This window comes from Magallana gigas, chromosome 5 (genome assembly GCF_963853765.1).
Source record: "Magallana gigas chromosome 5, xbMagGiga1.1, whole genome shotgun sequence".
Taxonomy (NCBI): domain Eukaryota; kingdom Metazoa; phylum Mollusca; class Bivalvia; order Ostreida; family Ostreidae; genus Magallana; species Magallana gigas.
Genome location: NC_088857.1, coordinates 26,365,031 through 26,390,310, shown reverse-complemented (window position 1 = coordinate 26,390,310; position 25,280 = coordinate 26,365,031). Strand labels below are relative to the sequence as shown.

The following is a 25,280-nucleotide window of genomic DNA, read 5'->3' as shown; positions in this document are numbered from 1 at the left end:
TGTCACGTAATTTTAATACATTTACTGCAAACTCATCTTCCTCAGATTTCTTGTGTTTTCACGCGAAATGTTTTCCCATCCTTGTCAAAGCCCTCCACAAAAATAACAAAATTCTCGACCTGTAAACCACAAGTGGAATAGATTGTTGAGATATATCCTGGAGTTGTTTACATTGAGGAATATTTCAGAGATAAATTCTTCATGAATTCTATACAAAAACTAATAAAAAAAAAGTACTTACATCTGGGAATTTGTCTATTAAAGTCAAATAAATTCCAGGTATTCGACTTCGATTAAGTTTTCTTAGCGCTTTCTTGAAATTCGCAATTTCGATCAAATGTAATCCTAATACAGTTGCTGGATCGCTTATTCTTACTGACAATACGACCCTCTGTCCTAAAATATTTTTAAAAAACTTTTAATGATAACTGTAAAGAATGATACTATGTTTACAAGTATATTGTTTACAAGTATAAACGTTGGTTTTCATCATAGACACTTCTCCGGGAATGTCGACAGAAGTAGAGGCCTTAGACAAGTTCATACAGTATATAGCGAGATCATCAAGCCCTGCCAGTTACAAGTTTGTGTTGGCGACAGTAGGAAAAGATGGTAACAATCCTGAATAAACAAACATAACTCGTAACTTATATATATTGTAGATTAAATGTAACCAAATGATATCAAATTTTATCAAATTGTCCATAACATAACATTAAACAAGAATGACAATACGTTTGAAGTTTATTAATAAAGATCAGACACATACTTATACATGTAACACTCGCCACCCCCACCCCCCCCCCCCTCTCTATCTTACATAATTAATGTTTACATAAATAAATACTAAGATACACATTTTACGGAATCTATTTCACTATATTGAATATATTTTCCTTGTGAAAAATCTTCTTAACACTTGTAATAATATATAATCTATTTTCTGCTTTTCTACAGTTGAAAACATTGATGTTAACTTTTTTCAACGGTATTTGAAATGCGGAAAGCAGTATCTAAGATAATGTTTGATACTCAACCATACTGTGATAAGCCGATTCTAGAGGCAATTAACATGGGTAAGAATCAGTCCATAATATGCATAATAATGAAATAAGTTTCACTGAGAACCGAAACATTTTCACAATTTCACAATTCAATTTTGTTTCTTTTAACAGTATCCAAAGTTGTTCCGAAACTCTCCAATGTATACATATTTACGGATTCTGTACCATCAGCGAAGAACAAAGAAAGTCCTGATTTGGAAGCTAAAAAACTTGTTATGAATTTCTATCTAAAGGAGACATGCAGTGTTCCTTTAGTCAAGTCTTTTAGACAGAAAATATCTCATAACATCAAGAAAGGTATATGTACATGCAATAATACAGGTTTTATGTCCGATTTGTACATTTGTCATGTTGTATTAAACCGATATCTTAAATTTTAAGTATTGTAATGTTTTATAGTGTCTCGTCAACGTCGGAGTGCCTTTTCGGTTCCTCTTAGCTTTTCACAAATCGCCAGCAGCTCAGGGGGTAAGATATACACAGGCATATCATCGCTTAATTTGCTTAATATTGTAAGTCTCTGCTTAATGATATGTCAAAACATATACCATAAGATGCTGAAAATAAAAACTCAAGCTTTTCGTGATACACAATTTTGCCTCACTTGATTAAAAGGGTATAACGCTTTGTTGAAAAGATCACACATTTAAGGAAAGATAGATACATCGTTCATCTTTCGTAATAACTTTTCAAAACTTAAGCATATTGATTTATCCTTTTAGGGTTCCTCTTTGGACCCAGAGGTGACAATAGTGAAGCTTGACTTTCCCGGTGGCTTCGGTGGTTTTAGTACTTTGTCTGTACCGGCTGATTCAACGATTACAAAACTTATCATTAAAATTGATGGAATATCGGTTTTACCAACATCCAGAATTAAAGACCAAAATGGTAAAGAAACGGCAAGTCAGCTTAATGTGAGATAAGTTCTTTGCTGTGTTAACTATAATATCGGTGAACATTTTTACGATTATTGAACTTTGTGAATTTTCAGGTAACCTTCTGTACGCCGGTGCCAATGGACAAACAAACATTACTGAATCCGATTTTGGGACCGTAACACTCATGGAAATAGTTGTACGCATGCATATATTGATGTTGAACATTGTTACAATATTATTTCATTTTCGTTGGGTTTTTTTTCTTCACATGAATGGTATCGTCTCAATTTTGATATTGAAAGTTACCACTTATGTAATTACAGAATCCTACACCGGGTCTTTATTTCATTGAAAAAAATATAAATACCTACTGGAAAGTGGAAGTACGAGCTGTGAGTGAACTCGACTTTAGCGCTCAACTTATGATATCGGACGCCAACAGCTATGCCCTGACGGAGATCGAGGGGAGACCAACCGTGGGTATGTACATGTATAAATGTATATGTTTGATCAACTTCTACTATTGCATTGCCAGTCATTTCAAGTAAAAAAAGTTTGAGATAAACTATATGTAATGATATCTCAATTAAAAAAATGTAAACGTCAATCATTTTAAAAACAATGTATACCAATTCTTCTATACGGAGTTCGGAATTCCTTATTTGTTTGCATCTCATTAATACTAAACCAAAAAATGGACATGGAATTATTTTATGGATTTTTTTTGATTTAAGAATTAATAAAGTTATGTAAACTAAAACTGCCAAAGATTTCTTCAACTAAGTCAACTTACATTTTGTATGTTTGACGATCAATCGTGTCCGTAAAACCACCTATGAATTAAACACAACATTTATGTTTTCTTTTGCTCAAACAATTTATAAAAACTTTATAAAAACGTTTTATCAGGGGAAAACGTCACTGTTATTGTGACTGTGAGTTTACCCGAAAATGTCACAAGCGTGTCGGACCTGGTGCTCTTGAATAGCAAAGGAACCACATTGACCAACAGTAAATTACAGAAGTACTCTGGACACAAACAGGGGGTGTACTACTGCAACGTCATAATCCCGCCAGAGGTACGTCATTACAAATATTATAAAATTGTTATGTACATGTATATCAAAGCACATGAAATTCTGGCCCACATTCATGAAAGAAATATCAAAATCAGTGTATCAATCATCTGAGAAATGCCTAATTACTTATAAGTTTTAGTTGTAGCGTCCTCTCTGATATACATGTATTTTATTTATTTCTTAATTATAATACGCATTATGACTATTACTATTATTATTACTCTATTATTTTAAAGAAATATTTATTTTTATTGTCCAATTTTATACGAAGCCCTTTTTTTCAAGACGCCATAAGAACTTTGAATCAGTTTAAGATAAATTATAATTCTTCATTCAATAATTTTATTTTGAGTAGTTTTTATCAAATGAAAGTACATGTAATAATTGAACAGTTTTAATTGCTCATAGGATTTTCAAATTGCTATTGATGGAGAGGATGGGCAAGCGACACAATTCAGACGACTTCATACTGAACTTATTTCCCCTGTGCTGATAAAACTAGATATACACCCGTTTCCAAGTAAGTTTTAAATGGATATGAATAAGTAAATGTTATCAAAGTACATGTAGCTAAACAAAGAAATCTGTACCCCTCATTGATGAGCATATCATCCAAAATATTACATCTCCCTCCTTGTCTATGATAAAGAATAAGTATGCATGCATGATATACGTGTAATAGCATAATTCAATTCTAGATCAAAAATCGAAAATTAGCTTCCTTTCATAAGTTCCTGTATTTAAACGGTTATAGTTTCCTATTTTTGTATTTAAACGTAAACCTTTATTGCAGATCCTTTGTACACGGGGAGAAACTTCATAATTCAGTACACAGTCACAAACTTGGGGGCCGGTCTGACTGAAATACTGACAAGTATTAGGGACAGCCAACAGTTTGCCGTTAGTCCCTTCAATAAGACACACCAGCTGGCGGCAGGGGCCAACATCACGGACATGTTTGTGCTCCACGGGGGAGCGACCCAAGGGATAACCACGTGTGTATCTTATTAAATTGAAGTGAAATAAAAAATGAATAGTACACACATCTTAAACTCAACTTACTCTATTGAGCAACTTGGATTGTGATTGTAGATCGGTGACCATCACCGCTGAGCCACTGACGTCAGGGAATTCAAACTTCCAATACTCTATATTTTCTCTTACAACAGAAGACCCGAGTAACAAGGTGAATGTTTATATATGTTTGTAGTAGTTTACCACTGTTTTATAGAATATAAAATTATAATGATGTACGCTTGTTTTCGTTTTGGCATTTTTGTCAGTTCAAGAGGAGGACCATTATTTTTTGTTGTAAATGTTTTAAATTTTTTTAGAATAAGGCGTATTGTCGAAAGGATATGTTAATATAAAAATTTCTAAATTTAACCAAAAATCGACTCATTTCACGATGTTCGCCTGAAACTAAAAACACATAACAAAACAGAATGTCTTGAGTATTCCATCTTTAAGAGACATAAAACTTTAAATGGTGAGTAGAAATAATGAAAACCCCTTCGCAATGACTTGATACAAATACGTATTATGTTGTCCTCAAGGTGGTATAGGACACCTATCGATATTAATGTGGATAATACTTTCATCGGTTTAGAATTTTACAATGTTTGATCCAAAAATATGTTTAAACTTTTATGAAAGATAGAATTTATGCTTTCATAAATTTACAGCCTCTAATCCACTGTGCTACGCGTTCGGTAACAACTTTGGGAAAGAAAAATTTTTTAAAACTATACTTGCATTTATTTTTTTATTTCGTTAAGAAGTATGTCACAATATGAAGGTGATCCATTTTACCTTAATTCTTTTATGATTCAATAAATTCTAGACTCCGGATACCACTCCACCGGACTGCAACATTACGAAGGTCATCGGAAGCTGCAGTGGTGTCACGCAATGTGACTGCAACATGACAGTGGTCACAACGAAACTAGAGATCTTTGACATAGGAGAGGGCATCAAGACGATTTCCTACGGAGGGTCGGGAGGAAACGGTGTCAATTTTACACACAAACCATTCATCGCAGGACTTGAATTAAGCCAATGAACTGTTATAGCAAAACTAGTGTGAGAAATTATCTTCCGTTATTTGTTTACTTAAATTCATGTTACAGTACAGCTAGTATCTATAGTATCTATGTTCAACCACGCTCATATCAATATGAGGGGGGTTCTATTCGTTTATGACTTTAATACAAGTGCATGCACAATTACGTGTATCCAAATCAATTTTAGAGCTGATCAATCGTAAAATCATTTCCACCAAGCCCGTCATCTAGATAGCAATCAAGATGAACGTTTAGATGAATATGGTGAAAGACCATTATCATCAATGCACTTAATAGTTAAATTTAATGTAACGCACAATGTACTTTTTATTCTGCTCGGTTTTTCATTCATCCAACAAATCATCCACAAGTCAAGGAAATTCCAGTTTTTCAAATGAAGGGCCACGTCCTCTTTTAAGGAGAGGAGAGGATCATATAGAATCAATGTATCCATACAAACCTATTCTCAGGAAACCATTTCATCACGAAAGACCAATCTTGTGTTGAAGCATTTTTGGCTAGCGTAATTTCAATATTGCTCAGGAGATAGTTTGGGGCCATTATGAAGGAATAAATTTTAAACAAAAAAAAATACATATGAATATAACGGAATGAACATGATATATGGCAATTTATGTATTGTTACAACCAGATATCCCAGAACAATATTGCAACTTGAAGATGAGTTAAACATTTAGTTTGACATAGGTATATGAAGAAAAATAAAATATCAAAACGTACATTTTGTTCTTTCTGATATAGTGCAAATTTTCAGTGTTATTTTCTCTCCTGTATAAAGAACACGTGTATTTCAAAAGAGATATTTATCATTTTGATACTTATGCTTAAGGAGTCTCTGACAGACTTCTATTTTTTTATGCAGTTTTAAATTTGATTTGAATTTATCCAGTGCAGATTGTTGCCGGGCCTAGGAGGACATTACTTTGACTGACTGGACGTCCACAAGTACATGCACTGTCCCGGTGAATCCATCATGGACCCCTGGACCATGCACAACGACCCCTCCCCCGACCACAACCACTGGTCCAACAACCGACTCCTCGACTTCTGTGACAACAGATTCCTCCACGTCTAATGCAGGAACTACAAGCGTCGGATCTACTAACGGACAGACAGGCGGTGGAAGCGTGACGTCGACATTATCAGTAACACAGACAGGATCAAATGCCGCCGCCTCCCAGAGTGGGGGTGTGAATCCAACTTCAGGTTCTTCAGCGGTTACCACGACTGTAACATCGGTATACTTAATATATACAAAACTATAAAGTTGCTTATCAAAATAAATAAAGAGGTTTAATTTTTTTAAATCCAATCTTCAAACCTATAAATATATACGTTATTAAATCGTTGCTTTTTAAAAAAGTATTATTTAAAAAATATATCTGATGATAATAATTTTACTGTAGGCTTCGTCCAGTTCCAATTCCAACGGAAGCGAAAATGGTTTGAGCACAACCTGGAAAATCGTCATTGCAACGTCCGCCACGGCAATCTCTGTGGCGGCCCTGTTCACGGGAGGGATTCTATTGAGGAAAAAGTTCACCTCCGTGTCACCAAACTGATTTTTACATCCAGTTGAACTTTATTTATTTATTGTTGACATTTTCTTTATTTTGTAATCTGATTTACGCTTAAATCTCTTGTGTTTTTCTTTATCATATTTCATATCGCCAGCGTTTTTGCTATTGTTCGTTTTATCGGTCAAATGTTTTAATTTAAAAAGGGGATACATTTATCACGAAGTTATCAAGTATACTGTCGCATTTACGGGAGTTGTTTTGTTCAATAACATAATAGTGCAAAAATCTTCTTTATGTACATTGCAACGCATTGGAAGATCGTTTTCTTGATAAAAAAAATAAGACTATTAAAGTAATAACGTTGATATAGGAAAATAAAAGGACATTTGTAAATTACATGTATTTATGTATTTTCCTCGTTTTTTTCTATGATTCTGAAACAGTGTATAACACTTCTGTCGATTTTTAACTATTTATTATTGTTATATTTGTGCATCTTGAGAAGTTTTATTAAAATTCTTTACCATTATGCGTGATTCTATCCTTGTCTAAAAAGATTTTGTTCATAAATTAAAAAGGGTAAGTGGTAAATTAAGAACACATCACAACAAATGCATGTTTCTTGATCCAATTACTTAACGAGTGACTTTTATATTAAGCCTTTACTTATTTATGATTAAAATTTTTTAAAAAATCTATTGAATTCCAATAATAGACATTTTATCTGCGATAAAAATATAAGAAAAAATTTAAGTTTTAAGAATGGACATAGAAATGTCTATATGTATATTAAAGTGAGAGGAGACAGGTCTATTTATAAATTGTTTCGCTAGCTGTTGATATTATATGCAAAGGTAAAGGAATTTGTTTGGGAAAAGTCTTGTCGCATGAATAAATCACAACAATTAGCGTAAACAGTGATCATGACTGCTTTTAGTCCTGAGAGAAACACAAGAAATCCGGCATGCTTTTATACGATCCCTATTACAATTAATGCACGAATCTTATCATCAAAACTAAGATGAAGACAATACACACACACATTACATTTATACCAGGTATGTTTCCGAATATTGAGCTCTTTCATAATCTTTCCATTGTTAAAACAAACACATATAAAAACACAACGATCACCAGATCAAACAACCATAAGTACTGGTATGATTTGTCTCTTGTTACCGTTCCTTTCTTTCTATGTGTTTAATCATTTAAACCTAAAAATTGAGATTTTTCGACAAATATAGCTCCCTGCAAATACAAATTTTTCGACAAATATAGCTCCCTCCAAATACAAAAATCTTTGATATGAATTTAGTATACTCATAAAAGAAATTAGTACACCGAATGACACGGTTAACTGTGGCTTCAGACTTCTACATAACAATAAATATGTATCAAAATGGAAATAACTTGGGGATTTTTTTTATCCTGGGGATGATAGCATAATCGTTGATGCATAATTACAACGGTTTTCTCAGTGCTTTTGTCGTATAATTTAAGATTATCTGACACGCATGTATGTTTCAATTAACAGAGAAACAAAACCTTGTCGGTGCAATGATTTTTCTTGCTTTTTACAATATTTATGGATATTTGTTAAAATAGTTTAGCAGCTATCGCTAAAGTTATCACTTGCTAAGTTTAACACTAAATCGTGACACATACTATTGCACTTCCAAGGATGCATTAAAAAAATTTTGGTAGTAAGATTTAATTTATAGTACACCTTACTACAGTTGACATCACATTAACTCATTTTTTTTCTATAATTATAACTCTTCTTAGAAAAGGCGACATGGAAAACTTAGAAGTGACATATTTTATTAGAAAATTTCATAACGATTTAAATCTCACAATGCAAATGAATATGACCCAACGTATAACACTTCACAAATGCTAATCAATTCATTATGGAATGAAGCAAATATCATCTGTGATTACAGAATTCATCAAGCTCATAGGAGTTGCGCCGAGAGCCAAATGCTATGTCAAAAATTCACATTGTGTAAAGAACATAGCTCGGAGAATTTTTCATAATTGAATTACAATGTTATTGATTTTTTTCTTCACACAATTTTGAATGATATCAAACACTTTTTATTTTTCTCTTTCATTTCCAATTGTTATACTGCGTGCCCGAACATCTGAAAATAATAAATAATTGGTTGTTTCTAATGAGTCTATTTGAAGAATGCAAGCAGTTAATCTATGTATAATGAGTACGGTCCTGTGGTAAAATTAACACTGTAAAGATGTTTTTAAGCATGATCTATCTTTTTAAAAAAATTCAAAGTTTTATCAAAATTCAATCCACCATTCACTTACCCATTTGGCCAAATTGCACAGAAGGCGTTAAATTCAGCCTTGGTAAATACTTGCGATAGCTCTGTTACATTTCCATCTCTGATTTTTTTCTCGACATCCATTCGTATAGCTGCCTCCGCTTCCAGTGGTTTACCAATCATATGTATCATCACTATAATATCCGCAATCCTTTGTTCATTGCTGTCCAGAGCTGGAGTGGAAGTGTTTTCGGCGGACACAGTAGTCTGGGAAGCAGTGCTCACAACAGACATAGTTACTACATAATTGCTCAGGACATACGAAGATAAAAGAAAACTGCAAATTGAAACTGGCATCATTTTGACAATGTGGCTGTCAAAAATCTCAAAAGGTCGGGTTAAGCTGGAAATATACATGTACAACATAGTGTTAACTGTAAAAGAATTTTTTTTTTTTTGCAATTCTTCGTTTTAATTTACGTTGGTAATAAAGAATAAATAATACATACCTCGTATGTTTCAACACAAGCAAAGTACATGCAACTACATAGGGCAGTCAATTCCTCCTCTATAAACGTCGAGACCTGGAAATCGATAACTTAAGGCGTGTGTATGTTGTGAAATGCAAATTAACTCTGATGATGAATGTCTGTCAACGGTTACCGGTGCACGAAGCGTTACCTTCGCGTATAATTAAATCGTTGTCTTAAACCTGTCCAACAGAAACTTTAAATACCACTGCAGATTATATAATGACCATAAACGTTTATATGGTATAAAAGGACATTCTAAGCAAAGAACGCAGGCAAATAACCAGTGATATTTAGTGTCATTACGTTCGGTCTGCATAACATCCTTTCGTTTAAACCACTGATATATGTGGTTCTTGCCTTTATTTTGTTAAAGATTTAATTGACTACAGTATGCTTGCGTAAATACATAATAATTATATACAGTTCGTATATACTTTTCAATTTATTTTTAAAATAGTTTTTGTTGACTTCTCATGACGCACAATAATATGCAATGAAATGAAACGCAGTGGGGTTTTATTAGTATTACTGTAATAAGATCAAAGGTTAAAAGTTACAGAATTCACAAAATCCTTCAATGTGTTTATATAGTAAAGAAAAATGAGCTCTGTATCTTTCCTATAACTCTTTGACAATCTTTTTTTCTGAAATATGAAACACACAGGTCTAAAATTAGATGTAAACCGTTTGTTTACATAAATTTTTAACTTAAAATCGAATTACATTTCATAAAATAACTTTTTTCCCTACTTCATTCTTATAAATAAATAACGGCAAAAACTCTCTGAGATAATGTAATAAAACAACAATGAATATTGACCTTTCAAAAAATAATGCTGAAAGAAACTGTAGCTTTAATATATATGGCGGAAGAACCCATCTTTGACACTTTTTGTATATAGAAATTGATAGTTTTATTGTCTTATAATGTTCTTTTTTAATTCTAGTCACATTACTATGTTATTTATCTATGTGTTATATAAACAAGTTTGTTTCTATGGTGAAAATTACTGCGTTTTTAGGTAATTGTAGTTTACATTGTGGCATTTTATGTCGTTTTTTGTACTTTGTCATTTATTATGATATTAATTCTGACTGACGTTTTTCATACTGTTGGATCATAATTACTCACTTAATTGTCTACGGATTTTCCGTTTTCCCAAATACAACAAAAAGGACACGGCGGGTGTGACGTGTCAGTATCTCCTCAATGGCACCTGTTCCTACTGTCATGTTGTAAGTTTTGAATTTACTGGGTGGGTGTAAATACAAAATTTATACAAGTTGTTATGTTGTAAGTTTTGTATTTACATCCACCCAGTAAATCTAAAATTTACAACATGACACTGCCTCTATTATTGTTAGAGGTCCGTATTTGCTCTGCTCCTGTACTGTCTTTTTCCATGCAATACCGGTAGAAAGCATTGAAATAACCAAGGGTCGTAGCTACGTTACATCAATTTTAAAAAGTTCTTTTATATATATATATATATATATATATATATATATATATATATATATATATATATATATATATATATATATATATGTTGTCAACCAGCTCAATTCGTTGGAACAATTCAATTTCATAATAGTAGTAGCGAATGGCGTTTTGTGGTTTATACACAGTATGCTTGCAAATCAATATAAAGAAAACATTTATTTTATCATTAAGTATATGACAAATACAATCATCATAGCCGAGAAAAGTGAGACCGTAAATTATAAGACTAGTACTAGAATTGCAGTTCGAAAGTGCATATTTCTCTGCTTTTGTAATGTTACAGAGCATTATCTTACTGACGGGGATTTTGTCTTACATATGTTTGCTAACACATTAATGTAGATTATGCAGTCATTTTTAATCACTGGCATTATGGTCAATGCCAGAAAGGGCGAAATATTTTGGTGGAGATGTCATAATTATTTTTTTTTCATTATTTTAATGACACTCTCCAAACTTATACGATTATACCAAAGGTTAGAAATTCATTAGGATATAAATATGCAATGCCATCTGTCGCTGTAGTCATTTTTCAGCCCATGGCAATAGTGCTTAAATGTCACATATATTTTGTCAATAAGTGTCTCCCTCCCCCTTGCGCTAAAATTACGGGATTTTTTTTTCAAATTTTCTCAAATAAATTTTCTCCAATTTATTTTACAAATCAGTCAAAAGTAAAACAAACAGTGTTGTTTATTTCCGTCCATCCCAATGACTATACTGTGTGCCTGTACATCTGAAATAAATGATAAACGACTGTGTCTAATCATCGAAGCGGAAAAAATGTAAACAGTTGTATGAAAATAGTCAAATGTAATAAAATAGCCTTATACCATACCTGTATTACCATTGTTTAAAGAAAAGTTAAATATATTCCTCTGCGAAAAGCTAAATTTTGATTCAATCATAACATGACTTACCCTACTGGGTTGAATGAGCAGAAGCGATCGTATTCGGCCTTCGTAAATACTTGTGAAAGATGCGTCAGGTTGCTCTCCCTGACCTTCTTGTCGACATCTATACGTATATCAGCGATTTTACTTTCTGGTTGCCCAATGCTCAAAATGGCGACTATGGCCTCAATGAGCTTCGTTCTGTTTCCATCTGGAGCTTTAGTGGTAGTGCTTACCACAGGCAACGGTGTTACACTTGCAGATTTGCACAGGAAGTATGATGATAAAAGAAAAATATAAACCGAGCCCGACATCGTCATGACACGAATCTAATAAAAAAAACAAATAACGCAGTAGCCAGAAAAAATTGTTAAGATCTGATAATTTTGTCCCAATAATTTAACAAACTGTGATAGAGATGGCATTTGCATTTCCCTCTTATAAGCTTTTCCAAAGATTATACATACCTAGTGTGATTTTTGTTCCCTGTAACAGTGATTACTTGTACAGATCGGCAGTGCAAATCTCCCTTTGAAACGACGAGGCTAGGAATCGATGACTAAAGGTGTATGTGTGTGTGTGTTGTTAAATGCAAATTATCTCTGATGATGAATGTCTTTCACCATCTACTGGTGCACGAAGTTTTACGAATGTGAATAATTCTTGACTTGAAACGACCTCACAGAAAAAAAACTTATCAATTTAAAAGTTATGTAACGACGACGAGTTTTTAATCATATAATGTATGCAACTTTGTACACACTATATGTATACATTAAGTAAAGAACAAGTAAATAATCGCATCATTTGTTTAAAAGTTCTGTCAAGATATGTCAAAGAATAGTATTACTTGTTGCAGATGATACTATGCTATATTTATAATTTATATAATGTTTATGATATTTATGCGCATACAAACAAAGATATAGGTTTTTTATTGCAAATGTATTTCATAAAACAGATAATATAAGGTTTGAAGTAATTAAGCACAGCATTGTTAAATGCCTTTAAGTTACATGTCACGTAAAATTTTAATACATTTACTGCAAACTCATCTTCCTCAGATTTCTTGTGTTTTCACGCGAAATGTTTTCCCATCCTTGTCAAAGCCCTCCACAAAAATAACAAAATTCTCGACCTGTAAACCACAAGTGGAATATATTGTTGAGATATATCCTGGAGTTGTTTACATTGATGAATATTTCAGAGATAAATTCTTCATGAATTCTATGCAAAAACTAATAAAAAAAAGTACTTACATCTGGGAATTTGTCTATTAAAGTCAAATAAATTCCAGGTATTCGACTTCGATTAAGTTTTCTTAGCGGTTTCTTGAAATTCGCAATTTCGATCAAATGTAATCCTAATACAGTTGCTGGATCGCTTATTCTTACTGACAATACGACCCTCTGTCCTAAAATATTGTTTAAAAACTTTTTATGATAACTGTAAAGAATGATTCTATGTTTACAAGTATATTGTTTGGTAAATAATATTAAAAGATATCAACCAGACTCGTAAATGTTGTGATAACTTGTAACCTGTAGGTGGATGAGAGGTTCGGATCCAGTGTGTCCCTTTTTGAACCAGGAACTGATGGTAAATGTGGAACGGTTTAGCTTTCGCATGTTTTGTCTGAGATAGAATTGACCAATTACCTGTAACAAAAAACGATTACATGTGAATCATATGTCATATTTTTTCTAATGTTTCGAATTTTTAGAATTGTATGACATGGTTTAATGTTGATAAAATAATTGTGAATGTTATAATTTAGTGTTGTTTGAAATGCGGTTATCCAAGACAAACCTATGCGCGAAACATTCACGAGAATTATCATTTTATTTGGGTTCTTTTTGGTAAATAAATTTACGTTTATTTACATAGTGGATGATACGACTGCTTATTTTGACAAATATTTACCTATCGATCGTTTTTGTTTACATTGGCCTGTTAACAGAAGGGAAATTGTAAGGTCTTTCTCACTCTGCATCGCTTGAATATATCGTATTGTGACGTCGTTTCTAGGTACTGCATCGCTGAACACATAAATTTTTGATCCATACTCCGCCACTGTGGCAGCTAATAACAAATAAAAAAAATTACAATAAATATATATATTTAGAGAATTTAACATTTTTGATCTTCGGAAACAAATGCTAAGATTATGTAGAAAAATTGCATTCTGTAAAATGCGTTCAGATTCTACAGAATTTGTTATAGTATACCTGCTTCGGTTCCCGATATAGAGAAAGTGCATGAACGGTTGCTGGCTATGTTGATGGATCCAAATGCAGTCAAAATATCATTACCATTTGTCTTAGTTATTACAGTCGGACTGGTTTGACCTTGGATTGTATAAAGCAAAAAATTAAACACACAATTAGACAACTTTCACAATTAACCTTATATGCAAATATAAATAAATATGAAAAATAAAAGTAAATTCTTGCCGTGTAATTCTAATAGTTTGATTTTATATATTCATACCGCGTACAGGTCAATAAGGCACCTGGTACACTCGGCACGCGTGAAAAAAAAATAATTTGGCACTTGGTAAATCAGGCACCTAGTGAGTTTGTTACCCGCATCTCGGTTTACCCGTTGCCGGGTTGACTAGTATTCTTTATACTGAGCAGTTCTAAACATTGCCATACGACATTTTCCGTATCTTTGGAGGATTTTATTGTAAATATCATACGTTCGATATATTTACCATTGGGTTTTTTTTTATAAAGACAAATAAATATACCGGTGTAATTAGGTATCAAAATAATTGTGTATTGTTTAGAGGGAATGGTTTAATAAAAATAACTGCAATCAAAAACAGACAATAATTTTTTTTCACCCGAGGAGTGTCCAGAGATAACTACGATTAAAATGTGTCGTTGATTACCATACATACTAGTGAATAAAAAACCCAACACTTTACCATAATTAGTATAAACAAGTATGTAGTTATATGGGTTGCTTCCTGCGGATATCAGTTTCTGAATTTCCTGCCTGATGGCATCTCTTTCAGTTGAAACACTGGTATCAATGACGAAACACAATGATACTCCGGCATGAAGTTGGAGCAAACCTTCAAATTTACCATCTCCAAATACTGTTCTCAGACTATTGGCTTATAAAAATAAAAAGTGAAAATTTCATTTTGAAGATTCTATGAAATATAATTTCCAGATCTTTTATCTTAAAAAATCTTTATTCAAACCCATTTTTAAAAAAAAAGAGCAAGCGATATTGAAAAAAATTACTTTGCCCAGCAAAAAAATATGTTGTGTGCTTAATTGCCAAATCAGCAACTGCTCCGTGTTCTTGGAATAACGGGGAATAATCAGCAGTTACTGTCTCTTTGTTGATTCCTCCAACCGCCGCAGATGTTGTGGCGCTGGTGTCAAATTTCCCGCCATGACTACATTTTCCCTGTGTATCAGTTGTCGGCTCTAAAGGAATCATGTAAATTAATGCTATAAATAAATTACTGAGAATTTTAATTAAAAATCTTTACAATTTCAGTTACTTGATGGTTTAAATCTTTATAATTTCAGTTACTTGATGGTTTAACAATGTCTTGTCCACTTCTGTATCCACTTGTTATCTTGGTAGTGGATAACAATGGAGGATCAAATAAGCAGGGAAGAGTCTGTCTGTAAGATATAATGATATATGCAAAGATTTGATTCCTTTTATTGTTCAGACCAGGCTTACTTGAATTGTGCATACAGAATAGAAAAGAAGTCACGATACTTGTCTCGGTGCTACACCCCAAAAATATTTAACATACATCTACAAGCATACAAACCCGCAATTTTTACATGTATCTTCACTGGGACCTGACACTTGACGCAAAGTTTTCCCAGGAATTCCTGGTAAAAATGAATACACGACAAGAAAATTAAGATAACTTCATCCTCACGTTCTTTACAAGAGAAAAAAAATGAATCATAAAATACGTTACCCAAATCACTGTAATAACTTGAAGGATTAATTTTGTTCCAATTCGTGTTGCTATAAAAGTCTTGCAGAACATGCAAATATTGACCAATCACGTGGCGAGCAGTTGCATAGTTTGGTTGAGAGACGTTCAAAGCATCAAATGCCTCCGACCGCAGCCTCAGCAAAATGTCGTTTCCTAAACATTTACGTCTATATTATATTTCACTTTTTATATCATTGTAATAGCAATTATATAAAACAGTCTAACCTAGTCTTTCATCCAATCAGCAGTCGTTTAATATTGTTATTTTCTATGTTCAAAGTGACGTCAAATTTTCAATCGACAGCTTAGAGAAATGAAATCAAAAGAGAATATATATTTGATCACTTTGGATCGGTCATCTTTTAAGTGCGTTGATTATTAATTATAAAATAAGTTGGGTCATAGTGATTACAAATTTAAGTGACTGAGAAGGGTTGGTCTCTACGATCCATCTGTCCTCTATTAAGATTTTACTTTTCATGACCTGATAATATTCTTTTGATAACAGGAGACAAGTAGGCCTGTAGACGCACAATGAGTGTACCTTGGGTGATTTGTTCTCCGTTGAAGTGCCAGGCGGCTTTAGCAGAATTCTCATGCTCCACCCTTGTGTTGTAGTTCACAATGTCGTCAATAGCAGACTGCAATTTTGTCTCTGGGACGTACGCTAAAGGAAACAGTTACATGTATGTTTTAATTATACTAAAGGTAAGTCCACTAAACGAAACGGCTATGTTCTATCTATTCCAAAGAAGCATCCGCTAAACGAAACAGCTACATGTGTCTTTTACAATTTTTAATTGTCAACAAAGTCCATACATGTAATTAGTCATGGACTCATTGACAATTAAAAATTGTTAATAAGTAGAAGACAAAAGGGTGTTTCAATTACAGCAAAGGAACTTCCACTAATCGAAACAGCTACATTTATGTTTTAATTATACGAAATAAACATCTGCTAAACAAAACAGTTATGTTTTAACTATATCAAAGGAACGTCTGCTTGTTCTGATTTTACGAACTGAACATTCGCGGAACAAAACAGCTAGATTTTAATTTTACAAGAAGAACGTTCGCGAAACAAAACTTTTATGTTGAACTTTCTCAGCATGTGTGCAAGATATAAATTGGGCAGAGTGTTTAAATAAAATTTTCAAAACAAATCAGTGAAATTCAATGGGCATGTCCATATATTAATGCTGTTCATAATTAAAATTAACCAGAAAAACATTCAGAAAATTTTAAATAAGGTATATACACTAAAATTAGCATGGAACCAGGGCTGGATAAGCATAAATGGCATGAATTATGAAATGATTAAATCTTATTAGCTTCTTAATTATCAAATGCTATACAATGAATAACTCTCATAATTTTTAACTAAGATATAAATAATTTTCATTAGCCATTTGTATTGGGCATTATATTTCTTTTACACTTTGAAAGCAAATGAGTTACACAGTTTGGTTAAGTACAGGCAATAAAGTTGAATTAACACATACGTCAATACGTCAAAGAAAGTACTGGTAGACGTTGCGCACGATACTTGTGTTACTGAACGTTACGCTTCTAACGTTGAGTATTGTATCATTATGAGTAGTATTAGATTTTATTGAAAATAACATGGTTGTGGCTTTTGTAACAATGGCATATATAATATATAATGGTATATATAATGTATAATGGTACCAGTATACACCCTCATAATTTTTTGAAGGCACTTTACGTCAAACAAATCTTGATAACAGAATGATGATTTTTCTACATTTTTCTACATTTTAAGCGGCATAAATGACCTCATTGCACTAACATCTACGCATAACATTGATGATAAATTTCAATCCATTCTTTTACTTACATCCATAATAAGCGTCAAATAGTTTCCTTGCGGTTATATTGGATATCCCCGTCAGCGATCCAGCAGTAGGGGGTGTGGATTTACCGGGGGCAGGTTTGCTCTCAAAATACTCAGCCACCGCTAATAAGATACCTTGTTCCGTCAGGTCCTGATGGGTGAAGTCTTTGTCAGTGATATAAGGTGTAAATGCGTTTGGTATGAACGCACTCACGCCGTACAGCAAAAGCGTACTGATGGTCCAGACGAGCATTTTCAAGTTAACAGCTATGTTAGGTATGGATTTACGGGAGGTCGGTTTGAGAAGGTAATGCACCGGGTTCGTGTGTAAAATGCCGAAAGATTGGCACAACCTGTTGACCGTTAAACAAATAAATCTCCATTTCTAATCACTTAACGTCATTGCAAAATCGAATCTACCCTTGGTTTGCACTTTGTAGATAAGGATGTAGATAGAGTGATAGAATTATCAAAGTAAAAGGTTTTTTATGGTGGAAATACAAAAGCAATTTTGAACACATTATAAATTCAGTATAAGTCACAATGTACATTGTGGACGGGATTAGTCGTTTAAAAAAGAATAAGAATATTGGTGACAGAAAAACAAGTATAGTTAGTTTATTATATGCAAATCACTGAAAAAAATTCCAATGGGTTAATTTTCAGGCATTTGGATCTTAAAGTATGAAGTTTACATTTGCTAAAAAATCGTTTTTCACGACGTAGGTGCAAGTAAAAATTTCCAATTTGATTGATCATAAAATCTATACCTATTCCTTTTGATGCCTTTCACTTGAAGTTTTAAAAGCAAAGTAAAGTTAAAAGTTAAATAAATTGTCGTTGCTTACGATACAAACAAACACTTAGAGCCGATAAGAATTATCAGTGCGGACTGTTAGACGGGGTGTCTGGTTTGGCGTGGCAGGATTTATGAAGAACAGGACATTTTATGATGACAACATCCTGAAATATACAAGGTAGACTTTTCATCTTTAGATACTTTTTCATACTAATGTGAATCTGAAAAAAAATCATTTTAATCAAAATGTTGATGTAAAAAAAATTTAAACAAGCAAATATCATGTACAAATTAAGCGTGCAAATTCTTGTTTATAATTTTTTTTTTATGTGAACAGATGTTGGAGATTTGGGAGTTTGTATTAATTTTGGTTGGCGCTGAAGCATTCGTCGGTATTGTCGCCGGAATATTCTTTTGGAGGAAACACGTCGACAAAAAGTATAATATTATAATCATTTAAATGGTTCGAAATTTATTTTTGTTATATAAGTATTTAGGAATAAGCGTCTTTTGCAATATTTAATAGATCATATCAAATAATAAAATACCTCCCCAAGTAAATATAATATTTTCACTTAGGACAGAAAATGGATCTCAGAAAGATCTGTTGGAAAATCTTCCAGAAGAAATAACTCTGGATGATTTGTACGAAGCAGAGGAAATTGAAGTTGGTGTACCTGCGCAAAGTCATCTCAATTTTAATGGCGTTGTGGAACTTAAAACGTTCCGAAGACTAAGCAGTGTGTCTGATTTTCGAGAGAATTCGTCGATAGAGTCCACAACGCGTAGAACCAGCATCCTGAGCAACGTTGCGCTTCCCGACGTCGATCCTTGCCCAGCACCGATGATTCTCGCCTCCAATAACGACACGTATTACGCAGACGACAGATCTTTGACCGACATTCGTCCTCCATCGTATCACACTCGAATGTCTTACGCACACTCCATGACTGGTAACGAGCTTACACCAGTAAACACACCGAGCCCTTCCAGATTTAGAAAAGCTCTGGACATCAACGAGAACTCGACAAGAGGGCTATCGAGACCAAAAATGGGAGATCCGACGCCGTTTTCATTTTTCTCAGGTTAGTGCAGACTGCAAATAAGCCGTAACTGAAAAGAACAGTTGATAATACAATGTATTTAAAAAACAATGGCTTTTTTTGCATTGAGCTAAATTGGGAAACAACAAAGCTTAAGAATAATATTTATTTGTAAGTATTCATTAAAAATCTCACCATATGTATATGCTAAGAACACTATTTATTCTAGGATGTGATATGATTTTGATACATAATATAATACATCAGATGCCATACCTTACATTAACTCGATGCCAGTTTCTTAAAATCTAAGTGATCATAGTTCAGTTGTATACACATACTAGTTTTCATATTTCAAAGTTTAATAAATTTAGACAAAATTAATTTAGTCTGCTTTACATATCTTATTCAGATGATATGGGTCCTTGTTTTAGACGATGCCATTAAGTAGCAGCTGGTTCTATATCCATATCAGGACTCCCAATATGGAAATGCCTTCCTTTAAAATACAAAATTAACATTAAAAAATCCTACAAGAATGTTCATTATTAGACATAAAGATATATAAATATGTTTTATTTTAAATTCATATGAATTGTACGACATAATTATCACCGTCAGAAACACACTTTCAGATTGACGGGAAATCGCACTGCTACGGGTCCAGTAAGTTCACGTGTTCAGACAGTAATTGTGTATATCTTTTTCTTTGTTTTCAAAGAATATTTAACAATTTTTGTTTCATTTTTTACTTTTTGATGTTATTCAATTTTACAATTCTTGCATTTGATATGCCTTTGGCAATAAAAGAAATAGTATACATGCTATAAGATACCAATTTTTGTTTGAATAAGTTTGATTTTATAAATAAAATTTATTTATAACAATAATAAGTGTGAATGATATAAAACTTTCTCAATTTTTTTTTACAAACATTCATATTAGGTTTTTGACAAATTGAGCGTTAGTTAAAAATACACAATAAAGAATATGTTTTAAACGACGCCCTTTTTATAATTGACAACGTAAAATCAATGAGTAAAAATTCTTCACTACAGCAGCACGTGTCTTGATCGAAATTTCAGATGTAGGTGATAACTGCATAGGTTACATACAACCTCAAGAAATCGTTAAAAAAAATAATTTAAAAATAGACTTCATATCTTAGTACAAGTAGTGTTAGCTATAAAGAAGGTTATTATAATAGCTTTGCAAGATAAGTGTCTCTTTTAACTCAACATGTTAAAAACTAACAAAACTGATTTTACTTTCCAGAAAATACAATTGCATCAACTCAAAGCAGTGAATCAGTCCAAGCGAAGTGGTAGGACAGAACAAAAAGGAATCGACAGCAAAATGATCTTATTTTTATGAATTTAAGAATTTAAGAACATTTAAGAATTTAACAAGATATAACAAATATTGTCTAAAAATGTGATCATTTCACTTGTAAAACGTTTGTTTCATTATAGATGTACATTCATATCGATTTTAATCGTAGGCAGATGTTGAGTATAAAATAAGTTATCTGTCTTGTAGTGATCTAGAGGTTTAGGACGAAAGGTCAATGTTAAAGAGATTTGTTTTTTCTTCTGGTCGATAAAAATAAGTAACGAATCAAGAAACTTTGGGAAATGTATTAGATTTCTTAATTCAGTCTGTGAATTTCAAGCACAATTAATTGGCGTTATTTTTAGAGTCTGTAACAAAAGCTGATTTTTTTAATTCAATTCATTTGCATTGTACATGAAATCAAGCACACAATTTAGTAAGTAAGTTAGCTTTAAAACAGATTGGAAACAAAATCTAAAACAGCAGGTTCTCAAGAATTATTGCACTTGCAAGAATTACCATGGTTGTTTTATACTGTATACTATTTCATGAACTGTTAATACGTAATTTCAAAATAAATTATAATTTTTTTTATTATAATCGATTTCCTTAGTTTAAAAATAATTTATTACTTTGGCAGATTGAAGGTTAATATGTATGGATTAGCGCCGACTCTATTAATTACACAAGTCATATATCGACAAAAGTTGTCTTTAGATAATGCAATAATGCCGACAACAATATTAGGAAAAGATTAAATTAAACGCTTGAGGTGATATTATCTGAAGCAAATGCTTAACGGGAGCAAAATACTTGACGATGTCACATACCTGGGTTCACATTAAATAGAAGAAAAAGTAACGGTTAAGATTTGATTGTAATATTTTCAATTTGCTAAACACTCCATGTTTTTTTTCATCATGTCATGGTTAAAAACTGTATTTATACACAGACCGATCGAATACAATAAAACAAACAAAAAAGTATTGACAAAAGTGATGTCTGCCAAAACTCTTCTCTTATATACATGAATAAGCCATCATCTGTAAGTGTATAAAAAATCAAAGATCTGTAAATTTGCAGGGATAGAACTTCAGAGTTTTATGTAATATTGCTTTACATTTAAAAAAAAAAACACGAAAAAATACGTCACAACCAGAACACCTTACTGTTTTACTCGTGAGATAAAAAACTTCAATTGTGGTGCATTTAGCAAAAGCAAAAGATTGAAAAAACCTTATTTCTGGTGAAAAACCCCGAATATATTTTCTGGTTGATATATGACGAGACGCTACATGGCGTCAGATAGAACAATCAGTATCCTTGTTCGCTGAAAAAGGAAATATCATGACATTCGCTGTGTTAAAATACTAGAACAGTGATTGAACAAGATTTTGAAAGGATGGCAGTGAAAAAGAATATATATCATTTATTGATCCTTATGGAACAAAGAAATTAAACACTTGTTTTGAAGACATGCATAAATAGGCATTGTTTTAAATGATGCCAAATACTAACATAATAATTACGCATTCACCGCGTACAAAACATTTGTCATCGCTCTTTGTTTACTTCTATCTGTTTTTGAAAATATTTTTGAAAGTGTACTTTTGTAGGAAACATCTACCTTAAACTTAAACTTAGTCTAATGAATTTAAGAATTACTTGATCTTTTTAATATAACATAATTCCAAAAACATTTAAAATCTTCATATCAAATAGCCGTAAAACCTCCTTTCGGCGTTTATAATTTATCTTTAAGTTACCTTACATTATCGGGAAGCGTTTTAATAATGTTTCACAAAAATAAGAAGTAGCAGAAATAAGAATCGTTTTTTCGTTTCAAGAAGAGCATTTAAAATCAAGATGAAGCAATGCATCAGTCAAAGCGATGTGGGAGGACAGAGAATGGATAAGGATGTCGATTTTGATCATTGACAGATGTTTGGTTCAATATTGAGGTTTAATAATGTTATCATTTCTACAGTTATCCAAAGGTTTAGGGTTGATTTTCCATTGTTCAGCAAATTTTTTCTGTATTTTGATAGATATAAACTTAGTACTTATTACAGAGAGAAACAGAGAGAATAAATAAAGAAACGGGAAGTTTGCCTGCCTTCCCAAATCAATAAGTGGTTTTAAAATTGACGCCATTTTTCATTCCCGTTTTCTTGCATTAAATTCAAAATCATATCCATGACGCTTTGTACGTAAAATTATGCGTTACATTTAGTTAGATTTTGTGAGTTATAACAATAAATCGTAATCAGAGGGTTAAGCAACAGGGCATTAGTACAATTAAATAATTGTTAATTGACTGTGCTTTAGACTTAATAATCACTGATAATAATATCGATGCTCTCTCTCTCTCTCTCTCTCTGTTAATTAATGAATACTATATATAGTAGCCGCTTTCCCAGCTTCACACTAAATTAGTAAGCGGGCAGTCAGAGGACACATTGGTATTGATTAGCACTGAATCTATTAATGAGACGGGTCATATATCGACATTTTTTAAAGACTGATCGCTCTTTAGTCGCCTTAAGATAATGATGTCGACAACATATTGGAGCATGGGGATTCCTTTTATAATGTATAAAGATACGCTGTTTAAAAAAGCGAATGTTTAACGGGAACAAACTCATACATTGCCAAGTACATGTATTTTTAAGTGATTAGAAAGAATCGTGGTTTAGATTTATTTATTTTTTTATCATTTAGGGTTGAATGCTAAACTAAAAAGAATATTTTTAAATCGATAAAGTATCTTTTCTAAAATATTTCTAAAATTCAGCTCTTTTTGTTTAAAATGATTGCCTAAATTTTTTTTCTATAAGACACATCTTTTTTGAATGTTTTATCCATAGATTTGAAAAAATATGAACACAAAATTTTTCTTTAAATTTTTTTTTTTTTTTTTTATTCAAACTTTCATGTACAAGTTATTTACATCTTCTTATATACTTAGTTTACAGTGCATACACATCACATATTCACGTCATTTGAGATTTAGAATATAAGTATAATATAAACACAGTCACATAAAAAAGCACATGTACAGACAGGTGTATACACCGACAGACAGACATATATGCACAAACAATCTTGAAATCTTGCTTTTATCACCCATGAAAGTTTGAGTATTTTTAGTTATGAGGAGGGGGGGGGTGAAAGAGGGTGGAGAAAGAGAGGGGAACACTAAATATAAAAAACTCATACATATGCAAGAGGATACATAAAAGTAGACTTATATTTTTTTGTCATTATTTGCTTACAATTTCCTTGCAGCTATTATAAACACATTTTATAACAAATCGCAAATAGTTTGCCAATACTTTTCATACTCAGCAAATTTACAATTCTTCAACAACAGTAGTTTCTCAATATGTATTCTATCAGTGACTGTTTGTTTTAACATGAGCGTCGAGAGGTTTGGGACATTCTTATACTTACTGGCAAAAATAAATTGTTTTACTGTAAGAATCAATATGTTTTAAAGTCAATACATATTTCTGTTTTTGAATTTACCAAAAAGTATAGTTTTTTTTTTATCAAATGTCATTAAAAAATTAAACTTGCTTCTTAACCATTCTTCAAAGTAGAGCCATATTTCTTTGACATGAAAACAGTCCACAAATAAATGTTCTATAGTTTCTATATCTTGATTACAGAAAGAGCAGACTGGCGAATCAATTATATTGAGTTTGAAAAGGTACTCATTTGTTGGCAAAATTCTATGTAAAATCTGGAATTGCAACCATTGAAATTTGGATTCTTTCGAGGTTTTAAATGGGAGTTCAAAAATATTATTCCCTTCTATTTCTGTATAAGCAAATCCACTTTCTGTCCACTTCTTTACTGAGCGAATTGATTCTTTTTTGTTATCGATGAGTACATAATACATATCCTTACATTCTGTAAATTTTCATTTAAAAAAATTGAAACGTCTTATTGACTTCACAAGAAATGTTTTATAAGGCATTTAATAGATTAATGTGTTGTATCTATAAACATAGATTCTTAAAATCAGTGCCTCTCCGGAAACCAAACCAGATTATAATTTCCATCAAAAATGCAAATATTCGTATAAATTCTTAAGAGGCAATATGCTTTTTGACCAACAAAATCTTGTTTTACAAGCGATACTTTAACGATCATTAAAAATAAAATGGTGGTGTATCGGAAATAGTTCTCTCGATTCGTTTTGCTTCGTTTTCTTTCTCTCTCTCTCTCGATTTATCTCTCTTGTCACAGTAATCATGTTGTATCAATGGACCCATGGGTTTACAATGTCTATCCATTTCGGTGTAAAAGAAAACAAGATGAAGATAATTAATTAATTACATGTAATATCAATACATCTTTTAATTTCATTAGAGAGGGTATCTTTCAGATCAAAGCACTGAATAAAGATATTTCTTGCAATGTTATT

At 32.3% G+C, this 25,280-nt stretch overlaps 2 protein-coding genes and 2 long non-coding RNA genes across 4 annotated transcripts; 2 read left to right on the top strand and 2 right to left on the bottom strand.

Annotated features, from left to right (window-relative positions):
* Nucleotides 1–474: 474 nt before the first annotated feature.
* On the top strand, nucleotides 475–7,140 carry LOC117684028 (uncharacterized). The gene is made up of 14 exons (XM_034454567.2): nucleotides 475–612; nucleotides 958–1,076; nucleotides 1,176–1,361; nucleotides 1,464–1,576; nucleotides 1,787–1,952; nucleotides 2,056–2,138; nucleotides 2,266–2,422; nucleotides 2,852–3,021; nucleotides 3,430–3,541; nucleotides 3,815–4,016; nucleotides 4,114–4,207; nucleotides 4,865–5,103; nucleotides 5,995–6,343; nucleotides 6,512–7,140. The coding sequence occupies exons 2-12, from the start codon at nucleotides 998–1,000 to the stop codon at nucleotides 5,081–5,083; spliced, it is 1,581 nt and encodes a 526-aa protein (XP_034310458.2). The 5' UTR covers nucleotides 475–612; nucleotides 958–997; the 3' UTR covers nucleotides 5,084–5,103; nucleotides 5,995–6,343; nucleotides 6,512–7,140.
* A 1,289-nt stretch (nucleotides 7,141–8,429) lies between these two features.
* Nucleotides 8,430–10,843, bottom strand: LOC117684035 (uncharacterized). Its single transcript, XR_004597886.2, has 3 exons — nucleotides 9,417–10,843; nucleotides 8,951–9,310; nucleotides 8,430–8,769 (listed from the first exon to the last, which is right to left on the bottom strand). It is a non-coding gene; the product is annotated as an uncharacterized lncRNA (long non-coding RNA).
* Nucleotides 10,844–11,581: 738 nt separating this feature from the next.
* Nucleotides 11,582–17,956, bottom strand: LOC105346049 (von Willebrand factor A domain-containing protein 7). The gene is made up of 14 exons (XM_066084118.1): nucleotides 17,678–17,956; nucleotides 16,364–16,486; nucleotides 15,799–15,972; nucleotides 15,643–15,706; nucleotides 15,393–15,487; nucleotides 15,095–15,283; nucleotides 14,770–14,961; nucleotides 14,066–14,185; nucleotides 13,761–13,919; nucleotides 13,379–13,495; nucleotides 13,097–13,251; nucleotides 12,305–12,975; nucleotides 11,865–12,166; nucleotides 11,582–11,680 (listed from the first exon to the last, which is right to left on the bottom strand). The coding sequence occupies exons 1-12, from the start codon at nucleotides 17,925–17,927 to the stop codon at nucleotides 12,898–12,900; spliced, it is 1,716 nt and encodes a 571-aa protein (XP_065940190.1). The 5' UTR covers nucleotides 17,928–17,956; the 3' UTR covers nucleotides 11,582–11,680; nucleotides 11,865–12,166; nucleotides 12,305–12,897.
* A 535-nt stretch (nucleotides 17,957–18,491) lies between these two features.
* LOC105346052 (uncharacterized) lies at nucleotides 18,492–20,844 on the top strand. Its single transcript, XR_010713896.1, has 4 exons — nucleotides 18,492–18,651; nucleotides 18,811–18,911; nucleotides 19,053–19,558; nucleotides 20,792–20,844. It is a non-coding gene; the product is annotated as an uncharacterized lncRNA (long non-coding RNA).
* The last annotated feature ends 4,436 nt before the right edge of the window (nucleotides 20,845–25,280 follow it).

Coding starts and splice junctions, on each gene's coding strand:
- LOC117684028 (XM_034454567.2), top strand. CDS start 998: ATGCGGAAAGCAGTATCTAAGATAATGTTTGATACTCAACCATACTGT. Junction 2,423..2,851: donor CGAGGGGAGACCAACCGTGG/GTATGTACATGT, acceptor ACGTTTTATCAG/GGGAAAACGTCACTGTTATT. Junction 3,542..3,814: donor AGATATACACCCGTTTCCAA/GTAAGTTTTAAA, acceptor CCTTTATTGCAG/ATCCTTTGTACACGGGGAGA.
- LOC105346049 (XM_066084118.1), bottom strand. CDS start 17,927: ATGCTCGTCTGGACCATCAGTACGCTTTTGCTGTACGGCGTGAGTGCG. Junction 15,707..15,798: donor AAGTTATTACAGTGATTTGG/GTAACGTATTTT, acceptor CATTTTTACCAG/GAATTCCTGGGAAAACTTTG. Junction 15,284..15,392: donor AGACATTGTTAAACCATCAA/GTAACTGAAATT, acceptor TGATTCCTTTAG/AGCCGACAACTGATACACAG.